The following is a 20,130-nucleotide window of genomic DNA, read 5'->3' as shown; positions in this document are numbered from 1 at the left end:
GAGTGGTTACATCATAACCTAGATGAGAAGTCGCATCATATTTTCTGTACATTTCTCTTATATATCATTTCCTTCATTAACGGAATAAGGAATCTCCCTGTTTTTTTTCTTATTATAATTATACTGTATTTACAGTTATGTTTAGGTGGTGATGTGGCTTGGCTGTCAATATATATATGTTATCTTTAGGTGCAAGTCTATCACAGAACTAATAAGCAGACAGCGAGTATACAACACTATCCGTATGGGTTATTTGTCTGGCTAACACATTGCTGCTCGCACCTCTTATCGTATTCTATAGACAATTTTATAAGCCATATATCTGGGATTTCTTTATGGTCTATTTGTTATTACTGCATTTAATTGACCTGATTCAGACCCGCTCGCAAGATGCGGTCGCTCGCTGGCTAAAAAGGGCCGGCTATTTAAATGAAGCGCTCACACTGCGTCTCGTAAGGACGCCCTCTATGTCTTAGCGAGCTACGGCAAAGTGCGCTCACAAGTGTATAAAGACGCCTCCTTGCCACTCGCAACACACGTCATCTCCGGGAATTGTAGGATTAATCGGGAGCCATCGGAGATGCTCGCAGCCCTTCGGGCTGCCTTGCCCTACCACAGGCATAGCGATCAGTGCTGGCTGAAATACATGCAGGTGACGTGTACAATGATGCTAATTATGCACGCCCTTTAAACGGCATTTTGGAGGCCAAGTACACCTGCGTTCGCACATCCACTCCCCCGTTCACAAGAACCTTACCCTGTTACCAACCACAAAGTAGCGTTCTGATAGTGGCTTACGAGCGGCCAATTTCCGATCAAATTGACTGGCATGCGCACGCGCACTGTGAATTATACACATGTGCAGATGGGCAAAAATCACTCACAGCGAGCGGGTCTGAATCAGGTCCTATGTCCACGAGATGCTCAAGTTATTCCTCTGTATAATTTGTTTTATCTGTGTTGATTTGTTTTTAATTACATTTTTTTTTTACTTTACCTTTTTTGTGAACTTTTCTGGTATTTTTTAGTTTTTTCATTAATGTTATTTATAATTGTTTTTTTCTGTTGTGGAGTTGGTAACCCTAGCGCAGCAGGCCATAAGTCTTTGGTTTATATGTTGGATTAGAGATATATATTTTCACTTGGACTTCCATTCTCTATTCCTTGATTTATGTCTGAGTTAAAAGAGTGTTCCTGGAATGTTGGAGGAATAAATTCCCCTATAAAAAATCAAAAAAATAATTTATACCTTAAAAAAATGCAAATCGATATAGCAATGTTACAAGAAACACATTTGACAGATGCGGAAACAGCTAAGTTATCTCTATTGGGGTTTTCTGTGGTGGAGCATGCACCACCACAACCCTCCAAGGCCAGAGGGGTAGCGCTACTGATAAAGAGGCATTTAAATCCAAAAATTCAGGGCCTGATTCAGAGCCGCTCGTAAACGGCCGCTCGTTCGCTCCGAGCGATGTGCGCACATCTGCGCATGCGTATGGGTTGTAATGCGCATGCGCCAACCAGTCAGTGTGGTCGGAAATCGTGTGCTCGCAAAATAGCGAATACCTGCTAATATGAGTGACAGAATGAGGCGTTTGTGGGTGGTAACAGGGGAAGGTGCTTGAAAACGGGGAGTGGAGATCCGAACGCAGGCGTGCCAAACGGTCAAAACGGGCGTTTAATGGGAGTGCATAATTAACAAAGCAACGTCATCGACCACGTCACTTGGTTGTCTTTTAGCCTGAACTGCTCGCATGATTGCGGTAGGAAAATGCTACCACAAGAATAGCGAGCAGTTCATACGCCTTTCGATGTACTCGATTAATCTAATAAATAGCGGAGATGACGTATGATGCGAGCGGCCAGGGGGCGTCTTTACAAAATAGCGAGCACATGTTTCGTTTGCTCGTTCAGACATAGAGGCGTCAACAGACCGCAAAGAGCGAGCGCTTAATTTAAATATCCGGCCCCTTTTTCAGAACGACCGTCCGCAAATAGCGTCCGGCTCTGAATCAGGCCCTCAGTCCACTGTTGCTGACCCTGATGGGAGGTATGTTATTTATATGGTATCAGTGATGTCTGAGATTTTCATGTTGTGTAATGTCTATGCCCCTACAACCTATTCTAAAGTCTTTCTCCGGGTATTGTACCCGTATATATGGACTCTCAACTATTGGTTGGGGGAGATTTAAATTTGACTGCAATGTCCTCAAGGGCTAATCTATGGATTAAGCCCAAACTGGGCTTAAATAATTTTATTTCCCAATTAGGCTTGGTAGACAGTTGGCAGGTGCATCGCCCGACTGATAGAGATTGTACCTGTCTGTCTGCAGCTCATAGTACCTTACCCCGTATCGATTACATCTTCCCAACCTCAATCCTATTCTCTAAAGTTGTGGATACTGGGATTGCTCCAATAAATTTTTCTGATCATGCTCTAGGGGTCTAGTTACTAAGCAGTTTTAGGAGACAGAGTGAAAAGTGATAAGTCTGTGATAAGGTGCCAACCAATCAGCTCCCAACTGTAATTTTTCAAACACAGCCTGTGAGATGGCAGTTGGGACCTGATTGGCTGGCACCGTATCACTTTTCACTTTGTCTCCTAACACTGCTTAGTAAATAGACCCCCTAGTGTGGTGCACCCTATCTTTGTCTGTGGACACGGGACCCTGTCGCCAATGACGTTTCCCATCATATCTCTCTTCCTCCATTGCATTTAGAAATATGATGGAGGTGAAATGGTAAGATTATGTACATAACAATCAAGGTCATACAGTATCTCTGACCCACTATTGTTTTGGCAGACAGCCAAATCTGTCCTGAGGGGGGAGATTATTTAGAAAAAAGAGATTTCAGCATTATATTTGCAGTCTCAGGAGAAGTTAACTGTGACTTATGCTAAGTTTAAATCCTCCCCAACGTTTAGTAATAGAAATGATTATATATAACAGCCAGGACTCAGGTTGAATAGGTGTTAGAACAGCAGTCCTCCCACCTCACCTTCTCTTCTAACTTCTAGTTTTACAAACATGGAGACAAAACTGGGCGACTTTTATCTAACCTAGTGAAAAGCCAGAGATCAGCCACAGTGGTTACTGCTTTAAACAGACCGGATGGTGCTGAAGTTACTAATGGTAAATATATTATTGGAACTATTAGAAATTATTACAACTGCTTTTTGTGCAAACATCTCCACACCCCGTTTATCGGTAGAACAGGCTGAGGGCCTGATTCAGAGGGAGGGAGGGTGGCTGGCCAAACGGAGGCGTTCTCGAAGGAACGCCTGCCGTTTGAGGGTGGCCCTACTGACATCACTCGTGATGTCAGTAGTGACCTTCCTGTTCTATTAGAGCAGGAAGCTCACTGGGGCTTGCGGGAATGAGACCCTACCGCAAGGGTCTCATCCAAGCCTGATGGTCTCAACCATCTCGACCATCACCTGGCCGCTCGCAAAAACTGTGGGTGGTCACCCACAGCTTAGCGAGCGGCCAGGAGGTGGGGACAAAAAAAAAAAAAGCGTCCGCCCTGATTCAGAGCGAGTGCTCGCTTTTTGCGAGCACCTCTGAATCAGGCCCTGAGTCCTTGCTTGTTCCAACTACTAAAGAAGAAGTAGTTAAAAACTATCACAGGATTGAAACCGCTTAAAGCATCGGGGCCGGATGGCCTTTCAGGAGAATTTGACAAAATATTGATAAACAGAGTGAGTGATTCCTTGACGGATGTCTGTAACTTTATTATGAAAGAACGTAGATTGCCTTTATATTTGAATTCAGCTGTTATCAAAGTGCTGCCCAAATCTAATCGTGATCCGGAAGATCCAGGGTCGTAGCGACAGATATCACTGTTGGACGTTGATTACAAAATGTTAACTACAGTTTTATCTGATCGATTGAAGTTTATTTTACCCACTATAATTTCTACAGACCAAACTGGGTTTATTTTGGGTAGACACTCAGTGGTCAATATATACGGAAAGTGCTAGCTCTTGGCTTCCTGGGTGCTCCTCAGTCTCATGCTATAATTTCAATGGATGCCAAAAAGGCTTTTGATTTGGATTTTGTGTCTGTACTATATATAGTGATCCATTAACTCAGGTTTCTAGCAACTGTTATATATCTACCACATTTGAGATTCAGAAGGGCACAGGACAGGGGTTTCCCCTTTCACCACTTCTATTTGCTCTGGCATTGGAACCCCTTGCTATAGCTCTTCGTCAATATGAGGGCTTTACAGGTGTTCCTTTTAGGAAGATAATGCTTAAGCTTTGCTTATTTGCAGAGGACATGCTCATGTTTGTGTCGGATCTTCCAAAGTCTATCCCTGTTGTTCTTTTATTGTTGTCACTATTTGGCTCTTTCGCTGGATATAAAGTCAATCTCCACAAATCAATTGATGTTATATGATGTATAGGTCTGACTAGCCACCATTGTGTTTTAAATATTTTTGTTTTTATATATCCAATTGTGTGATACGATAGACAATTGGTTACAGTATTGCCGGTCATATCTGGTATATGGTCTTAGTAAAACTATTGAAGTAAAGGGATTTATAATAAATTAATTTTTTAATTTTAATAGCTGTCTCAGCGCTCTCTTTTTTATAGCTTTAAGGGAAAGCCTCTAGCATCCAGCGAATCCAACAGGAAGGCTGAAGCACAATCCACAAGGAGTTATCCAAGAGCTGCAACAGATGATGGCAAAAGGGGATAGAGGGCCTGATTCAGACCCGCTCGCGAGCGCACAGCACTCACAAGCGGGTCGATGGTCCCTCACTGCGCATGCCAGAGCCGGCTCCGGCGTGCGCGAGACCGTCCAGCGACGGATGCTCCGTCGCTACGGGTCTCGCACCAAAACGGGGCGGCTGTCGATTTTGATTGACAGCTCGCCCCGTTTTGGAGGCGGGCGGGGGGGGGGGGGGCTGGCCAAACGGAGGCATTCCCAAAGGAACGCCTGCCGTTTGGGGGCAGCCTAAGTCCAAATAGATCCAAATGATTCCATTAGTCCGGATAGTGTGTCAGAATGTCTCAACGTGTTACGCTGAGCAATGGACGCTCAGCTTTCATCAGTGGTAAAGTCTTTATTTGCTGTTAAAAATTATCAACCTGGGGTCAGATAAAAGAAAGAATTTTCATTCTAACCAATCAATTGTTACAGGAGCAGACTTTAATGGTGTCTTTTATGCATGCTTTTAATTTTTTATAATTTTTTCCAATGTGTGTATTTTTGAGATACATATACACTCTCAGATTATCAGTATATACAGTCAGGTCCATAAATATTGGGACATTGACAGAATTTTCAGATTTTGGCCTCTATTCACCACCACAATGGTTTTGAAATGAAACAAACAAGATGTGCTTTAACTGCAGACTTTCAGATTTAATTTGAGGGTAATTATATCCAAATCGGGTGAACGGTGTAGGAATTACAACAGTTTCTATATGTGCCTCCCACTTTTTAAGGGCCAAAAGTAATGGGACTATCAACTCAAAAGCTATTTCATGGACAGGTGTGGGCTATTCCCTCGTTATTTCATTATCAATTAAGCAGGTAAAAGGTCTGCAGTTGATTCTAGGTGTGACATTTGTATTTGGAATCAGTTGCTGTCAACTCTCAATATGAGATCCAAAGAGCTGTCACTATTAGTGAAGCAAGCCATAATTAGGCTGAAAAATCAAAACAAACTCATCAGAGAGATAGCAAAAACATTAGGTGTGGCCAAATCAACTGTTTGGAACATTCTTAAAAAGAAAGAACACATCGGAGAGCTCAGCAACACCAAAAGACCCGGAAGACCACGGAAAACAACTGTGGTGGATGACAAAAGAATTATTTCCCTGGTGAAGAAAAACCCCTTCACAACAGTTGGCCAAATCAAGAACACTCTCCAGGAGGTAGATGTATATGTGTCAAAGTCAACAATCAAGAGAAGACTTCACAAGAGTGAATATAGAGGGTTCACCACAAGATGCAAACCATTGGTGAGCCATAAAAACAGGAAGACCAGATTAGAGTTTGCCAAGCAACATCTAAAAAAGCCATTACAGTTATGGAACAACATCCTATTGACAGATGAGACAAAGATCAACTTGTACCAGAGTGATGGGAAGAGAAGGAAAGGAACTGCTCATGATCTAAAACATACCACCTCATCAGTGAAGCATGGTGGTGGTAGTGTCATGGCGTGGGCATGTATGGCTGCTAATGGAACTGGTTCCCTTGTATTTATTGATGATGTGACTACTGACAAAAGCAGCAGAATGAATTCTGAAGTGTTTCGGGCAATATTATATGCTCATATTCAGTCAAATGCTTCAGAACTCATTGGACAGCGCTTCACAGTGCAGATGGACAATGACCCGAAGCATACTGCAAAAGCAACCAAAGAGTTTTTTAAGGCTAAAAAGTGGAATGTTATGCAATGGCCAAGTCAATCCCCTGACCTGAATCCGATTGAGCATGCATTTCACTTGATGAAGACAAAACTGAAGGGAAAATGCCCCAAGAACAAGCAGGAACTGAAGACATTTGCAGTAGAGGCCTGTCAGAGCATCACCCAGCATGAAACCCAGCGTCTGGTGATGTCTATGCGTTCCAGACTTCAGGCTGTAATTGCCTGCAAAGGATTTGCAACAAAGTATTAAAAAGTGAAAGTTAGATTTAGGATTGTTTAGTTTGTCCCATTACTTTTGGCCCCTTAAAAAGTGGGAGGCACATATAGAAACCGTTGTAATTCCTACACCGTTCACTTGATTTGGATGTAATTACCCTCAAATTAAATCTGAAAGTCTGCAGTTAAATCGCATCTTGTTTGTTTCATTTCAAAGCCTTTGTGGTGGTGAATAGAGGACAAAATATGAAAATTCTGTCAATGTCCCAATATTTATGGACCTGACTGTATGATAAATGATATGATTTTTTATGTCTTCTTAAATAATTGATCATTTATTTTAAAACCATCCATCATCTTGTAATTGTTCTCTAGTGCTGGTTATACGCTATTAGAGATATGTTTTATCCTGGGGGTTTATTGTATGCCTTCCAGGATTTGAAGTCCTAGGGCCAAATGTAATAGGGTGTCAGTTTTAGTAACAGTACAAACTCGCACTTTCTCGCACTTTTAAAAAGTGCGAGTTTGTACTGAAACTCGCAAATTCAATAGCCTGCAAACTTTTCAGCTCGAGGCTACTGCATTTGCAAGTTTAGGTGAGTTTAGGACTATAGAAAAAAGAAGATTCCCTCCAGCACACTGCAGCAATATTAGCAAAAATACTTGAATCCTACATGATAATAGAAATTCAGAGGTATTGGTTGCATACATTTGCAAATATATGATTAAGCGCCGGGCCAACGTCAAGGCTCCTCTATACCGGCGTCCCTTAATGTTAGGGATGCCGGTATAGAGAAGCCTTGACCCGGCGCTTAATCATATATTTGCAAATGTATGCAAACAATACCTCTGCAGTGTGCTGGAGGGAATCTTCTTTTTTCTGTGGTTCAGTATAAACCCCACCCTTTACAAGCACCTGAGCAATATCATTAAGCTGATGTGAGCGACCACCATACTTTCTTTTTGGAGTTTAGGACTATGTAAACTGACACCTTTTAATGCGAGTAGCATTAAAAGGTGCGAGTTTTAGAGAAGCCATCACAGATCAGTGAGATCCGTGATGGCTTCTGTGTGTGTTTAAAAAAAAAAAAGTGCACCCCCTCCCCAAAAGCATAACCAGCCCCGGGCTTTATAAAGCCTGTTCTGGTTCTAAAAAATTAATCTGTAAAATTAAAGTTTCCATATCATCTTTAGCTGTAGAACCACAAGTACCAGCAAGTGTCCCCCACATGCTGGTATTTGGAGAACCACCAATACCAGCATGCGGGGCATTACAGGCCCGCTGGCACTTGTAGTTCCATAACTAAAGAAATACGTAAATAAACAAACACACACCGTGAATGTAAAACTTTAATAAAACATACCTGCACACTCACACTCACACATACTCACCTAATATCCGAAGTAATCCATTGGGGTGTACTTGAAAAAAAAAATCCATACTCATCTCTCCTATGCGTAGATCGCGTCCTCTTGTCCAAGTAGGCATTCCAGGGGTTAAAAAAAAAAATCCATGCAAAAAAAAAATGATCCATGCCGGACCGAGCAAAGGTATGTGTGTACACATACCTTTGCTCCGCGTATATGTGCCCCGTCATTGAAGAGGCCGCCAGCCAATCAGGGAGCATCTCCGTCGGAGCAGCTCCCTGATTAGCTGAAAGCGGCCAGCCTGTGTCTCACATAGACTTCAATGGTGAGAAATCCCCATTGAAGTCTATGGTGGGAACCGCTACATCGTAGCCGCAAGGTTAACTCAGGTTAATCTTGCGGTTACATCACTGATACAATGTCGAGACATTGTATCATTGATGTAACCACAAGATTAACCTCACCCATGCTAAAGGAGGCCGATACCGATATTTTATACAGTCTTCACTATCACCCATGCTAAAGGAGGCCGATACCGATATTTTATACAGTCCTCACTATCACCCATGCTAAAGGAGGCTGATACCGATATTTTATACAGTCCTCACTATCACCCATGCTAAAGGAGGCCGATACCGATATTTTATACAGTCCTTACTATCACCTATGCTAAAGGAGGCTACCGATATTTTATACAGCCTTCACTATCACCCATGCTAAAGGAGGCTTGATACCGATATTTTATACAGCCTTCACTATCACCCATGCTAAAGGAGGCTGATACCGATATTATAGTCAGCCTTTACTATCACCCATGCTAAAGGAGGCTGATACCGATATTATAGTCAGCCTTTACTATCACCCATGCTAAAGGAGGCTGATACCAATATTTTATACAGTCCTCACTATTACCCATGCTAAAGGAGGCTAATACCGATATTTTATACAGTCCTCACTATTACTCATGCTAAAGGAGGCCGATACCGATATTTTATACAGTCCTCACTATCACCCATGCTAAAGGAGGCCGATACCGATATTTTATACAGCCTTCACTATCACCCATGCTAAAGGAGGCTGATACCGATATTTTATACAGCCTTCGCTATCACCCATGCTAAAGGAGGCTGATACCGATATTTTATACAGCCTTCGCTATCACCCATGCTAAAGGAGGCCGATATTTTATACAGCCTTCGCTATCACCTATGGTAAAGGAGGCTTGATACCAATATTTAAAAACCCTTTTCTAATATTATGCATTACAAAACACGACATTTGTATCCTTACTTGCTTCCTGATTCCGCAGATGTCTTATTGAAAAGCTGTGTTCAGAATTGGTCTTTGGAAATTCCACAAGTAGTGTCTCCTACTATATTCTTGAAACATATGGAAAAGACCTTGTCTAGATAGACACCAGATGTTAGACAGTGAAAAGTTAGAACAGGGACAAAAGTTCGACAGGGACAAAAGCCAGACACACTAAAGCTAGAAATGTAAAAATGTCGTAAGGTACAAAATGTTGACATGGTCAAAAGTTCACCATGAAAATGGTCGACTATTTTTTTTTTTTAAGCCCTAATCTTCACCCAAACCCTAACCCTCCCCTTGGTGCCTAACCTTCCCTCTTGGTGCCTAACCCTAACCGTGGGGGTAAGTGCCTAACCCTAAAAATTGTTCATGTCGAACTTTTGTACCCGTCAACCTTTTTACAGGTCTAACTTTAGTTTGACTTTTGTCCCTGTCAAACTTTTCACTGTGTAACATCTGGCGTCTGTCTAGACATTGTCTAACAAATTACTATCAATATTCGGGAACCTGGGAGAATCAGGAGGTTGCCCAAAATGTAAAACTTCCCCAGCCACATTCTTTCATAATATGTGGGAATGTGGCAAAATACGAAAATTTTGGGAAAAAATTATGGTCTTTATAAACAAGGTTTGTGTCTTACATCTTCAGAAAGACCCCCTAGCTATGTTATTTGCTAATTTTGCTAGCTGGGATCTACAAGGGAGAAAAACAGAACTGTTACCCTTTCTCACGGTAGTCGTCACTGTAGCGAAAAAGGTTATACTTGAAAATTGGAGTCCCTACTGCGCCTTCCCTTCAGACGATAAAAAATACACTGCTATTATTTATTTATTTTCATTATATAAATTTTTATTTTTATTTTTTTTCTTCATGCCTGTGATCATTCTTTTTGCGGAATTCAGTGACTGAATTTTTATAACGAGTTGTATCATAATTTTATTTCTGCAAGTTGCTGATTCAGACTTGCCTCATTTGTTAATGCTGAAATGAATGGCACGATAACCTGTATAACTTCTCTTTTGTGTCATTAAAAAATGTGTTGAAAAAAAAGACAATTAAAAAAAAAAAATTATTCTCCTAAAAAGATCTGTTTTGGGATCACCAATGAAAGTGAAATAAATAGACATAAGAGTACAGAGAAAAATAGTGATCAATATTGAAAGATTTGGAATAAAGAATTTATCTCAGTATATAACGACATACAAGTGAGAAAGACACACACATATATATATATATATATATATATATATAAACATAAATATGAGCAATTAATAGTAGAGCCGCACGGCTCAGAATTTCCTTATTACACACGCCTCATTCTATTTTCACATTTCTTATTCTTTCTATTATCTCACTGACTGCATATAATCTATGCATGTTACAGCCAACAATAACATTTATATATTATACATGTGCATCAATGACAGACAACCTCTTCTAGTTCCTCCTTGGTGTTAGCAGAACAAGGCAGTGACCGCCCTGATGAGTAGAGGAGTCCTTTGGGAGCAGTAGTGTAACTAGGGGGGGAGCTGAGCAGGGCACATGCCCTGGGAGCCGTGTTAGGCCCAGCAGAGGGGGCGCTGCTTGCAAGGGCACTGTACCCGCACTCACCATTGCATACGGACTAACTTTAACGAGCAGGCAAGTATGCCTGCTGGGTTGCCTGTAGGTGAAGCTGCATCGGAAGCTCGCAGCCCGGCCTAGGCAGTCTTCTTCCCATTCTCTATCCTGACCTGAGTTGCCACCTGCTCCGGGGTGAAGAGTGATACTTCCTTTCCCGGGGCTCTCTCTCCGCTCGAGTCACCGCAGGTATGTATTGGGGGGGAGTTAAGCTGTCGTGGTAAGGGGGTGGGAGACCACCGCTCAATGCAAGTGTGTATTAGGAGGGGGCAGAGGGGACCAAGCTTCCGCACAGGGGGGGGAACCTCCACTGACCGCAGGTGTGTTAGTTTTTCATGTGTGGTACCAGGGATGGGAGGGGGGCTGCATTTGTGTGAAAGAGGTGTGTGTGTTTGTGTAGGCTTTCTCAATGTGAGTAAATGTGTCAGTGTGTGTGTGTGAGAGTATATGTGTCAGGACATATCTGTGTCAGTGTGTGTGTATCTGTGTCAGTGTGTGTATCCGGTGTGCTGAGACAACGCGGGGGGGGGGGAGAGGATGGTGTGCTGAGAGATGATGCAGGGGGGAGACGATGGTGTGCTGAGAGATGATGCAGGGGGGAAATGGTATGCTGAGAGACGACGCAGGGGGGAAATGGTGTGCTGAGACAAAGCAGGGGCAGATTGTGTGGCTGTGAGCCTCAGGGGGAAGGAAGCTACACAGGTGGAAAGAGTCTGGTTGTACCACTGTTGTATAATGATGACCTTGTTAATATTACTACACAAACAGGCATCATCCGGACGATGTGACCTACATGAATAGCGAATACCATCTGAAGATGCCATCATACAAGGGAGGATACATTTCTTCAGAGGTGCCAGATTGTGAGAAACCACCATATAGGTAAGGTGCATATAGAATGGAAAGGAATGTTCCCAGAGTGACAAATGGGTGGCGTGTCATGCTGGCACGCCCCATTTTCAGTGACCACTCCCCTTCAGTAAGTGACCACTTTCATTTTTTTGCTGCATATTACTACATAGTGGTGGTGGGGAGAGGGGCGCCAATCTGAAATTTGCCCTGGGCTCCGAAGACCCTAGTTATGCCTCTGATTGGGAGAGGTTAGAGAGAGTAGTTTGGAGACATCAGGAGCTTGGGGACTGTCAAAAGTGATACTGAAATCACCCATGATGATGATGGAGATGTCGAAGGATAGGAAGTGAGGGAGCCAGGCAGAAATATATTCTAGAAATTGTTGGGGTGGCCCAGGTGGGCGGTAGACAGCAACACAGATAGGGGTGAAAGTCCTGACAAAATGTACAAATGTAATGCGAGTGATGGTACCTGTGAGAGAAATGTGTAAGTGATAGATTGGGACAGTAATATTCCAACCCTACGTCCTTTAATGTTACCAGGCCTGGAGGTGTGACGTGTAGGTCACCGTGTGACAGTGCTGCAGGGGAGGCATGATTGTGTGAGCCATGTTTCTATTATCGCCAGAAGGCTGAGGTTTTTTGAGATAAAAAGGTCATGGATGGATGTAAATTTGATGCAAACACAGCGTGCATTCCATAAGGCATATTTTAGTGGGAGGGTGATGGGAGAAACATGATGTTTGAGGTTTGCTGGAAAAATCAATTTTAGTACATGTTGATTTCAGATTAAAAGGTGAAATTTGCAGGACAGTACATAAACAAATGTCAAGTTTGATTATGAAATTACCTGGTCACAGATGGTGATCAATGTTTGTTACACTGTTTTTTTCAGCTGCTTAGAAAACCCACTTAATTATTCCACACTTTGTGTATTACCATAGTTAGTTGCCTCCTCAGCTAGCTGCCCCCTAAGACTGAATGGTACGATATAGTATGACTGATAAGACACAGGCCTACATCTGAGCCAATTGGTCAGCGGAATGAAATGCAGAGTGATGAGAGGACATACATAGCACTGTGTGTGTGAGTATATAACAGGCAGTGTGCTACTATAATCTATGCTTCACTGATCCCATCACACACAGGTAATGACAATTACAAACAACTCGTTACATCACATACGTCTAAATCAGATGGAAGATGTGATGTTCTCCACGATGGACTGACATTGGGAATTTGTCACCACATGGTTCTCTTGGCTAGAGTTCAAGGAGACTGAGGACTATTTGCTTTTGGTTAGCAACACAAAATACATCTTTCCCTCCCTGTTCTTTCCTTTGTATATTTCCTTCTGTTGTCCATGACTGTGCAATATATACTTCCTTTTATTACAGATTGATTGTTGGGTAGAAAATGTACCAATGTTTAGTCTACTGATGACGCTGTGTATTGTCCATTCTGCTATTGCTGGTACTCTAAACACAACAGAATAGCCAAAAGATTTGAAGCATTTGAATTATTTAAAGAATTGTGTTTCATGTCTAGCAGTTCATATTTTTTTATGTATTATTTGATGTATAACAAGATTTGACTTCTGTGTAAAACATTTCCCACACTCAGAGCATGGAAATGGCTTCTCCCATGTGTGACATCTCTGATATATAACAAGAGCTGATATCTGTGTAAATCATTTCTCACATTTGGAGCATGATAACGTTTTCTCACCTGTGTGATATCTTTGATGTGTAATTAGACTTGATTTTGCTGTAAAACATTTCCCACACTCAGGGCATGAAATTGGTTTCATCCCTGTGTGTGCCATCTGATGTCTAACAAGAAGTGATTTATTGGTAAAACATTTCCCACACTCGGAGCATGGAAATGGTTTCTCACCTGTGTGACGTCTCTGATGTCTAACAAGATCTGATTTCTGTGTAAAACATTTCCCACACTCAGAGCACGGAAATGGTTTCTCACCTGTGTGATATCTCTGATGTCTAACAAGATCTGATTTCTGTGTAAAACATTTCCCACACTCGGAGCATGGAAACTGTTCCTCATCTCTGTGACTTCTCTGATGTGTAACAAGATGTGATTTATATGTAAAACATTTCCCACACTCAGAACATGGAAATGGCTTCTCACCTGTGTGATATCTCTGATGTCTAGCAAGATCTGATTTCTGTGTAAAACATTTCTTACACTTAGGGCATGGAAATGGTTTCTCACCTGTGTGACTTCTCTGATGTGTAACAAGATGTGATTTATAGATGAAATATTTCCCACACTCAGAGCATGTATGGGGCTTTGCACTGGTCTTAGTTGATTGATCATTAATGACTTTTGTGTTCTGTTGGGAGTCTATAGAACTGGAAAATATTTTATCTATGGCAGGTGCTGTAATAAGTGTACCACTATCTGAGGTATCAGGAGAACATTCCCCATAATCAGAGGGATCAGATGACACATGTGCACTGTGAGTTGTTGGATGTATAATTGTGGTGTTAGGGTTTTGTCCTAGAGAATCTCGGGTGATGTCATGATCTTCTATGTCACCATTTGTAGATAAGATGAGATGTCCCTCTGAGACCTTCCTTCTGTTACATCCATCTGCTGGGAATAAAAGAAATATATAATAAAAGTATTGTTTCCCTGCAACATGGAGTTTTCAAATAGAGACTACGGTGACAGGTCCCCAAATTAGCAACAGATGGGGAAGTTACGTTGTGTCATGGTACAATGTATAACGGTCACATATTATGCTATGCTATAGTTATCACATTAAATATTTATTGTAATACAAAACATAAAGACAATTGTTGTTGGCATTGACATCACCACTACAAACCTGGGTACATCTAGCAATCCAAGCACAAGGACTTAAGGAAAACATATAAGCTTGCAGCCCAGTATCAAGGTTCTTGCAAGAATTTATATTGTATATGCATCAAACACCATTAAAATGCTGGTAACATGTGCTCACCTCCCAGATCCAGAAGCTAACGCCTAAACAAGCATAGGCTAGTGAGCCACAACCAAAACGTCTTTATATTAACTTGACTGATAGCATTCAGGACTTCAGGCACAATTTTGAAACAAAATAAAAAAGACCAGGGCTGGGTGTTACCAATACGTTACATGGTACCAGCCTCGTGGCAATAGGTTTTGTTTCACAAATAGCTTCTGTAGCTGGGAGGCAAGGAAGATGTAACCACAAGTTAGTGGTGTATGACTGATCATTCATAGAATAAACTTGCAGAAAATTAGGAACTTCTGATGCCAGGCTGCAAGCTTAAATGTTTTGAGCAAAATATGAACAAATTCCCTATACTGTCCTTTGCTGGAAACGTACAGATTGTCAGCAGTGGTGACAAGCCCCAAAGTGCCCGATGTCCTTGTTCCTTCAGGTGATCGCAGAACTATTTTGGGCTTCATTACTCCTACGGATTGTTACTGTCAGCAAACGCCTGTTGCTGTCTCCTCCCAATGCCTCCTGGGTAGTGCTGGGTAATTGCCATTGATCTCTCACTGCGGACCAGTCTGCACAGGGTAGCTGGCACAGAGCTTGGAGACACTGGGCTCCATGTAGAAAGAGAAAGACAAGGGGTTGTATAGTCCTGGGCGTACAGATCACAATATCTTATATAATAAAATATAACTTTTATTATTATACATTAAAATGATCCCCATGAATGGGAAATATACAGTGAAATATATATAAAAAAACCATAAATAAAATATAAGTGAAAAAAATTATCAAAATAAATAAAGTATTGAAAACAAATGATATTTATTAAAAAGCGAAGTCCACTAATAAGTCTCTAATAATACAGGATACTGCCTGTTAGTAAATACTGAAATATATATAAGGAGAATAAAGGATGATATTACTTCAATATCAAAATGCCTAGTATTGGCTGAAACTGTTAATGTATATCCTAATCATTGGACAAACTTCCTGCCTCATAACAGAAAAATCCTCCTACAAATGACTAGTGTCCGCACAGATGACTAGTCAGGGAAATATAAAATATAAAAAATATATACTACTATAATATATCTATATGATGAACTTTAGTTATATATCGGGGAAACACCCTTTGAAACCACTATTAATAAATACATTTTTTTAAATAATTTTTTTTGATGACAATAAAATATATGTTTCTAAAGAAGATACTTGTAATATTATAGAACAGAAAAAAATTAGGATAAATAATAAATTAGGATATACATTAATAGTTTCAGCCAATACTAGGCATTTTGATATTGAAGTAATATCATCCTTTATTCTCCTTATATATATTTCAGTATTTACTAACAGGCAGTATCCTGTATTATTAGAGACTCATTAGTGGACTTCGCTTTTTAATAAATATAATTTGTTTTCAATACTTTATTTATTTTGATAATTTTTTTTACTTATATTTTATTTATGTTTTTTTTATATATTTCACTGTATATTTCCCATTCATGGGGATCATTTTAATTTATAATAATAAAAGTTATATTTTATTGTATAAGATATTGTGATCTGTGCGCCCAGGAGTATACAACCCCTTGTCTTTCTCTTTCTACATTTCATTAAATTTGATTGGAATAGGGCAGCACCCCATAACTAATAAACAATTAATGTATAATAATTTGGGGTCTTGATATAACAAAATTGGTAGAGTGCAGATATATTTTCTTTTTTCCTGAAGACACTGGGCTCCAACCAGAACAGCTGGAAGTAGTATTTGGTGCTACTCTGGTAGTCACAGGATACGAGCAGATGCAGGTGTCTAAGGCTATTGGATAGTTATTGCTCCTAGGATTTGTCTTTACAAAAAGACAGTTATTCCAAAGCATACAATATATTACACAGGTTCTCTCCTCTCAGGTAGTCACAGGGTATACACCCTACAGAGCCACATCACTTCTTTACATACAGATAATGTATATAACACAGCAGGAGTCCAGCCCAAACCTCTCTCTACATAAGTTATCACATCAGGAAACCAAAATTAAATAGAATCTAAATTTCACAGTAACAGGTTAATTACATTCCTCCTGTGATAAGCCTGACACTTATTACACAGAATATTTAGTCATCATGAAGAAAAATATGAGATATGGTAAGAACTTACCCTTGTTATCTCTATTTCTACGAAGTCCATAGGGTTCCACAGGATACCTTGGGGTATAGGTGATGACATCGGGCACCATAGAGTTAAGTTTTCAGCCTCCCAGGATGCACTATGGTCCCCCCTCCTATACCCCGCCCCCGAGCCAAGGCATCTCAGTTACGTACCAAGCCATAGGCGGGAGGAGGAGAAGGAAGAGAGAGAAAAAAGATCTGGACACACACAAGAATCACATTCTCACCAGAGGGAGACGGAAAAACCGGTGACCAGAGTAAAGCCCATCTGCAGCACAGGTGCGACAGGGTGGGAGTCCCGTGGAACCCTATGGACTTCGTAGAAATAGAGATAACATGGGTAAGTTCTTACCATATCTCATATTTTCTACTTCAGGGTCCATAGGGTATCCACAGGATACCTTGGGGATGTCCCAAAGCAGTATCCTTCAAGGGTGGGGACGCTCCTGTGCTGAAGGAGAATCCGCCGCCTGAAGGAAGCATCCTGAGAGGCAAAGGTGTCAAACGCGTAATACCTCACAAAGGTATGGACAGAGGACCACGTGGCAGCCTTGCAGATCTGGACTGCAGAGGCACCACCTCGAGCTAACCACGAGGGACCCACAGACCTAGTGGAATGAGCCCTCACAGAGGATGGAACCGGCAGGCCTTCATGAAGATAAGCTTCTGAAATGGCCATACGGCTCCAAGCTGGCAAAGTTTGTTTTGAAGCAGGCCAACCCTTTTTACGGAAGCCATAGAGGACAAACAAGGCGTCCGACTTCCGAAATGAAGAAGTGCGGTCAACATAAGTCCTTAAGGCCCGCACAACATCCAAAGTGGCCTCACCCACTGAAAGACCAGGTGAGTTAAAAGCCGGCACAACGATTTCTTCGTTAATATGAAACCGGGAAACAACTTTGGGAAGAAATTCAGGACGAGTGCGCAGCACTGCCCTGTTCCCATGAAAAATCAAGAAAGGGGGTCTACAAGAGAGAGCCCCTAAATCAGAAACACGTCTGGCCGAAGCGATGGCCAGAAGGAAAACAGTCTTAGCTGTTAGCCATTTAAGATCTACTGAGCCCAGTGGTTCAAACGGCAGTCCCTGGAGAGCCCTCAGGACCACAGCCAAATTCCAAGTGTCTGACGTGGTGACTGACCAACACCGGGCGAACTGCAGCAGGCGGCCTCCCACTTTGGGATCCCCCAAAGGGAGGCCCGGACCGTCAGGCCGCAGGCTTGTCATCTGGCTTAGGGGCCGGACGCCTGGTACTCCAGGCCTGCTTCCGGGGCTTGGCCGATTTTTTGGGGCCAGCCTGTCGGGGAAAGGATTGTGCTTTAGGCCTACCCTGGGCCCTATAAGGCCGAAAGGACGACGTACCTGAACCGGAAGGAACTGCAGCAGACGGGAGACATGCCGATTTGGCTGCCGCCAGTGTGGCTACAATTTTGTCCATGTTCGGACCAAATAGAACTTCTCCGTTAAAAGGCAACGCTTCCAAGCCCATTTTGGAATAAGCGTCCGCCTTCCAAGATCGCAACCATAAGGTGCGACGAGCAGCTACAGCTGCCGAAGAAATCCGAGACGCCAGGGTACTGATATCCAAGGCCGCTTCATTGATATAAGTGGCCGAATCCCGGAGATTGCCGATCAACTCCGTCTGTTCAGCCGAACAGTCGGAATCGAAGGACGCCTCCAAAGTGTCAGCCCAGCTCTCTATAGCTCTGGCAACCCAACAAATGGCCATAGCCGGCCTAGCTGCCCCCCCCGCAAGGGAATAAACGGACTTTAGGCAGATCTCCACCTTGCGGTCCGTAGCATCCTTAAGGGAAGACATGGATGGCATGGGTAATGTGGCACTACGGACTAGGCGTGTCACATGAGAATCCACCTGTGGAGGGGATTCCCACTTAGAAAAATAATTATCCGTGAACGGATAAGCCACTGCCAAACGCCTCTGCGGCTGGTATTATTTGCCAGGCTGTTTCCACGCCTCCTCTAAATGGTCCACCAACTGACCCGAAAGAGGAAACACTGTGGCGTCACCCTTAATATCCTTAAAAAAGGCATATTTAGATTTGGACACTGGAGGATCTTCGTCCTCAATCACCAAAGCTGTGCGGACTGCCCGAAGAAGTCCAGGAATATACACCTTGGACCTAGCGTCCGCCTCCTTAGTACGGAGAGGTTCCTGGTCGGAAAGATCCAGAATCTCCCCATCATCAGACGTCACTTCGTCATCCTCATAAGGAGCAGACAGAGACGCCACCGGCCGCAACACAGACTCCCCTTGTAACACATCCGACAAGTGCTGTACAGAACTAGTCAGGGAATTAACCCACGCAGGCTCCTGAGAGACCGGGGGAGGGGAAATAGGGAGACTGTGGGGTACCATCAATTGCCTCGGGAAACCCTGCATGGGTGACGACACCACTGATTGCTGGGACAATCCCATCTGTGAAAACGCGGGCTGCGGAGCTAACTGGCCCACCAAGGTTGTAAGCGCCTTAGCGAAACAAGCCCAGGGCGGCTCCTGTACCGGTGCTGTGACCGTAATTGGCCGCGCCAATAAAAAACACTGCCGGCATAGCCCCTCCGCGCTACCCTCCCCCTCTGCTATAGGTACTTTACACGTAGTACACTGAAACTGGAGAGGAAAGTCACTCTCAGACATGATGGTAAGTATGTGACCCCTCTCTAACCAATACTTGTTAGTATAGCGAGAGACCACCCTGCAGCACCGCACCGCAAGGGCTTTAGCAGAAAGAACAGGGACAGTGATAAGGCTGACAGTAAGAAATTAAAAGTACAGGTAGCAGCGCTAGCACAGTCACATAGAATGCACAGAAAAATAAATCCTGCACCATCAGCGCTGATCCTCAACTACACAGACTCAGAGTCTGGTAGGACACAGCGCTGCATACACAGACCTGACCAAGCAGAGGAGAGGTATGCGGGGGGACCCAGACCACAATGCCTCCGATCTTAGGCTTCCAGCAGCGTTCACCATGCATTCTGAAGATGGCCACCGAGGAGCATAGAGGAGGCTGGCCTGGGGGAGGAGCGCTGCCACAGGGCCAGTCGGCGTGTGCAGAGAGGGCTGTGTGCAGCGAGGGAGGCGCCGGCTGTGAGACAGGGAAGGCGCGCTCCCCTGGCATGCATTTAACCCCTGGGACGCCGCAGCGCTACCGCTCTGCCGCGGTCCGCTGTCCCAGGGGGGTAGTGGAAGCACAGGTTAATACCTGGCT

At 43.0% G+C, this 20,130-nt stretch overlaps 1 protein-coding gene across 1 annotated transcript in view; it reads right to left on the bottom strand.

Annotated features, from left to right (window-relative positions):
• The window catches only part of LOC148508066 (uncharacterized), a 251,333-nt gene that overhangs the window by 219,239 nt on the left and 11,964 nt on the right, over nt 1-20,130 (bottom strand). The window contains exon 5 of the mRNA XM_088445070.1: nt 13,656-14,375. Coding sequence (XP_088301196.1) covers nt 13,656-14,375 — 720 coding nt within the window. The remainder of the gene's footprint in view (nt 1-13,655; nt 14,376-20,130) is intronic.

Source organism: Taudactylus pleione, unplaced genomic scaffold (assembly GCF_031769625.1).
Source record: "Taudactylus pleione unplaced genomic scaffold, aTauple2 ptg000377l, whole genome shotgun sequence".
Classification (NCBI taxonomy): Eukaryota; Metazoa; Chordata; class Amphibia; order Anura; family Myobatrachidae; genus Taudactylus; species Taudactylus pleione.
Note: the sequence above shows the minus strand (reverse complement) of the source record. Positions and strands in the feature narration are given on the sequence as shown.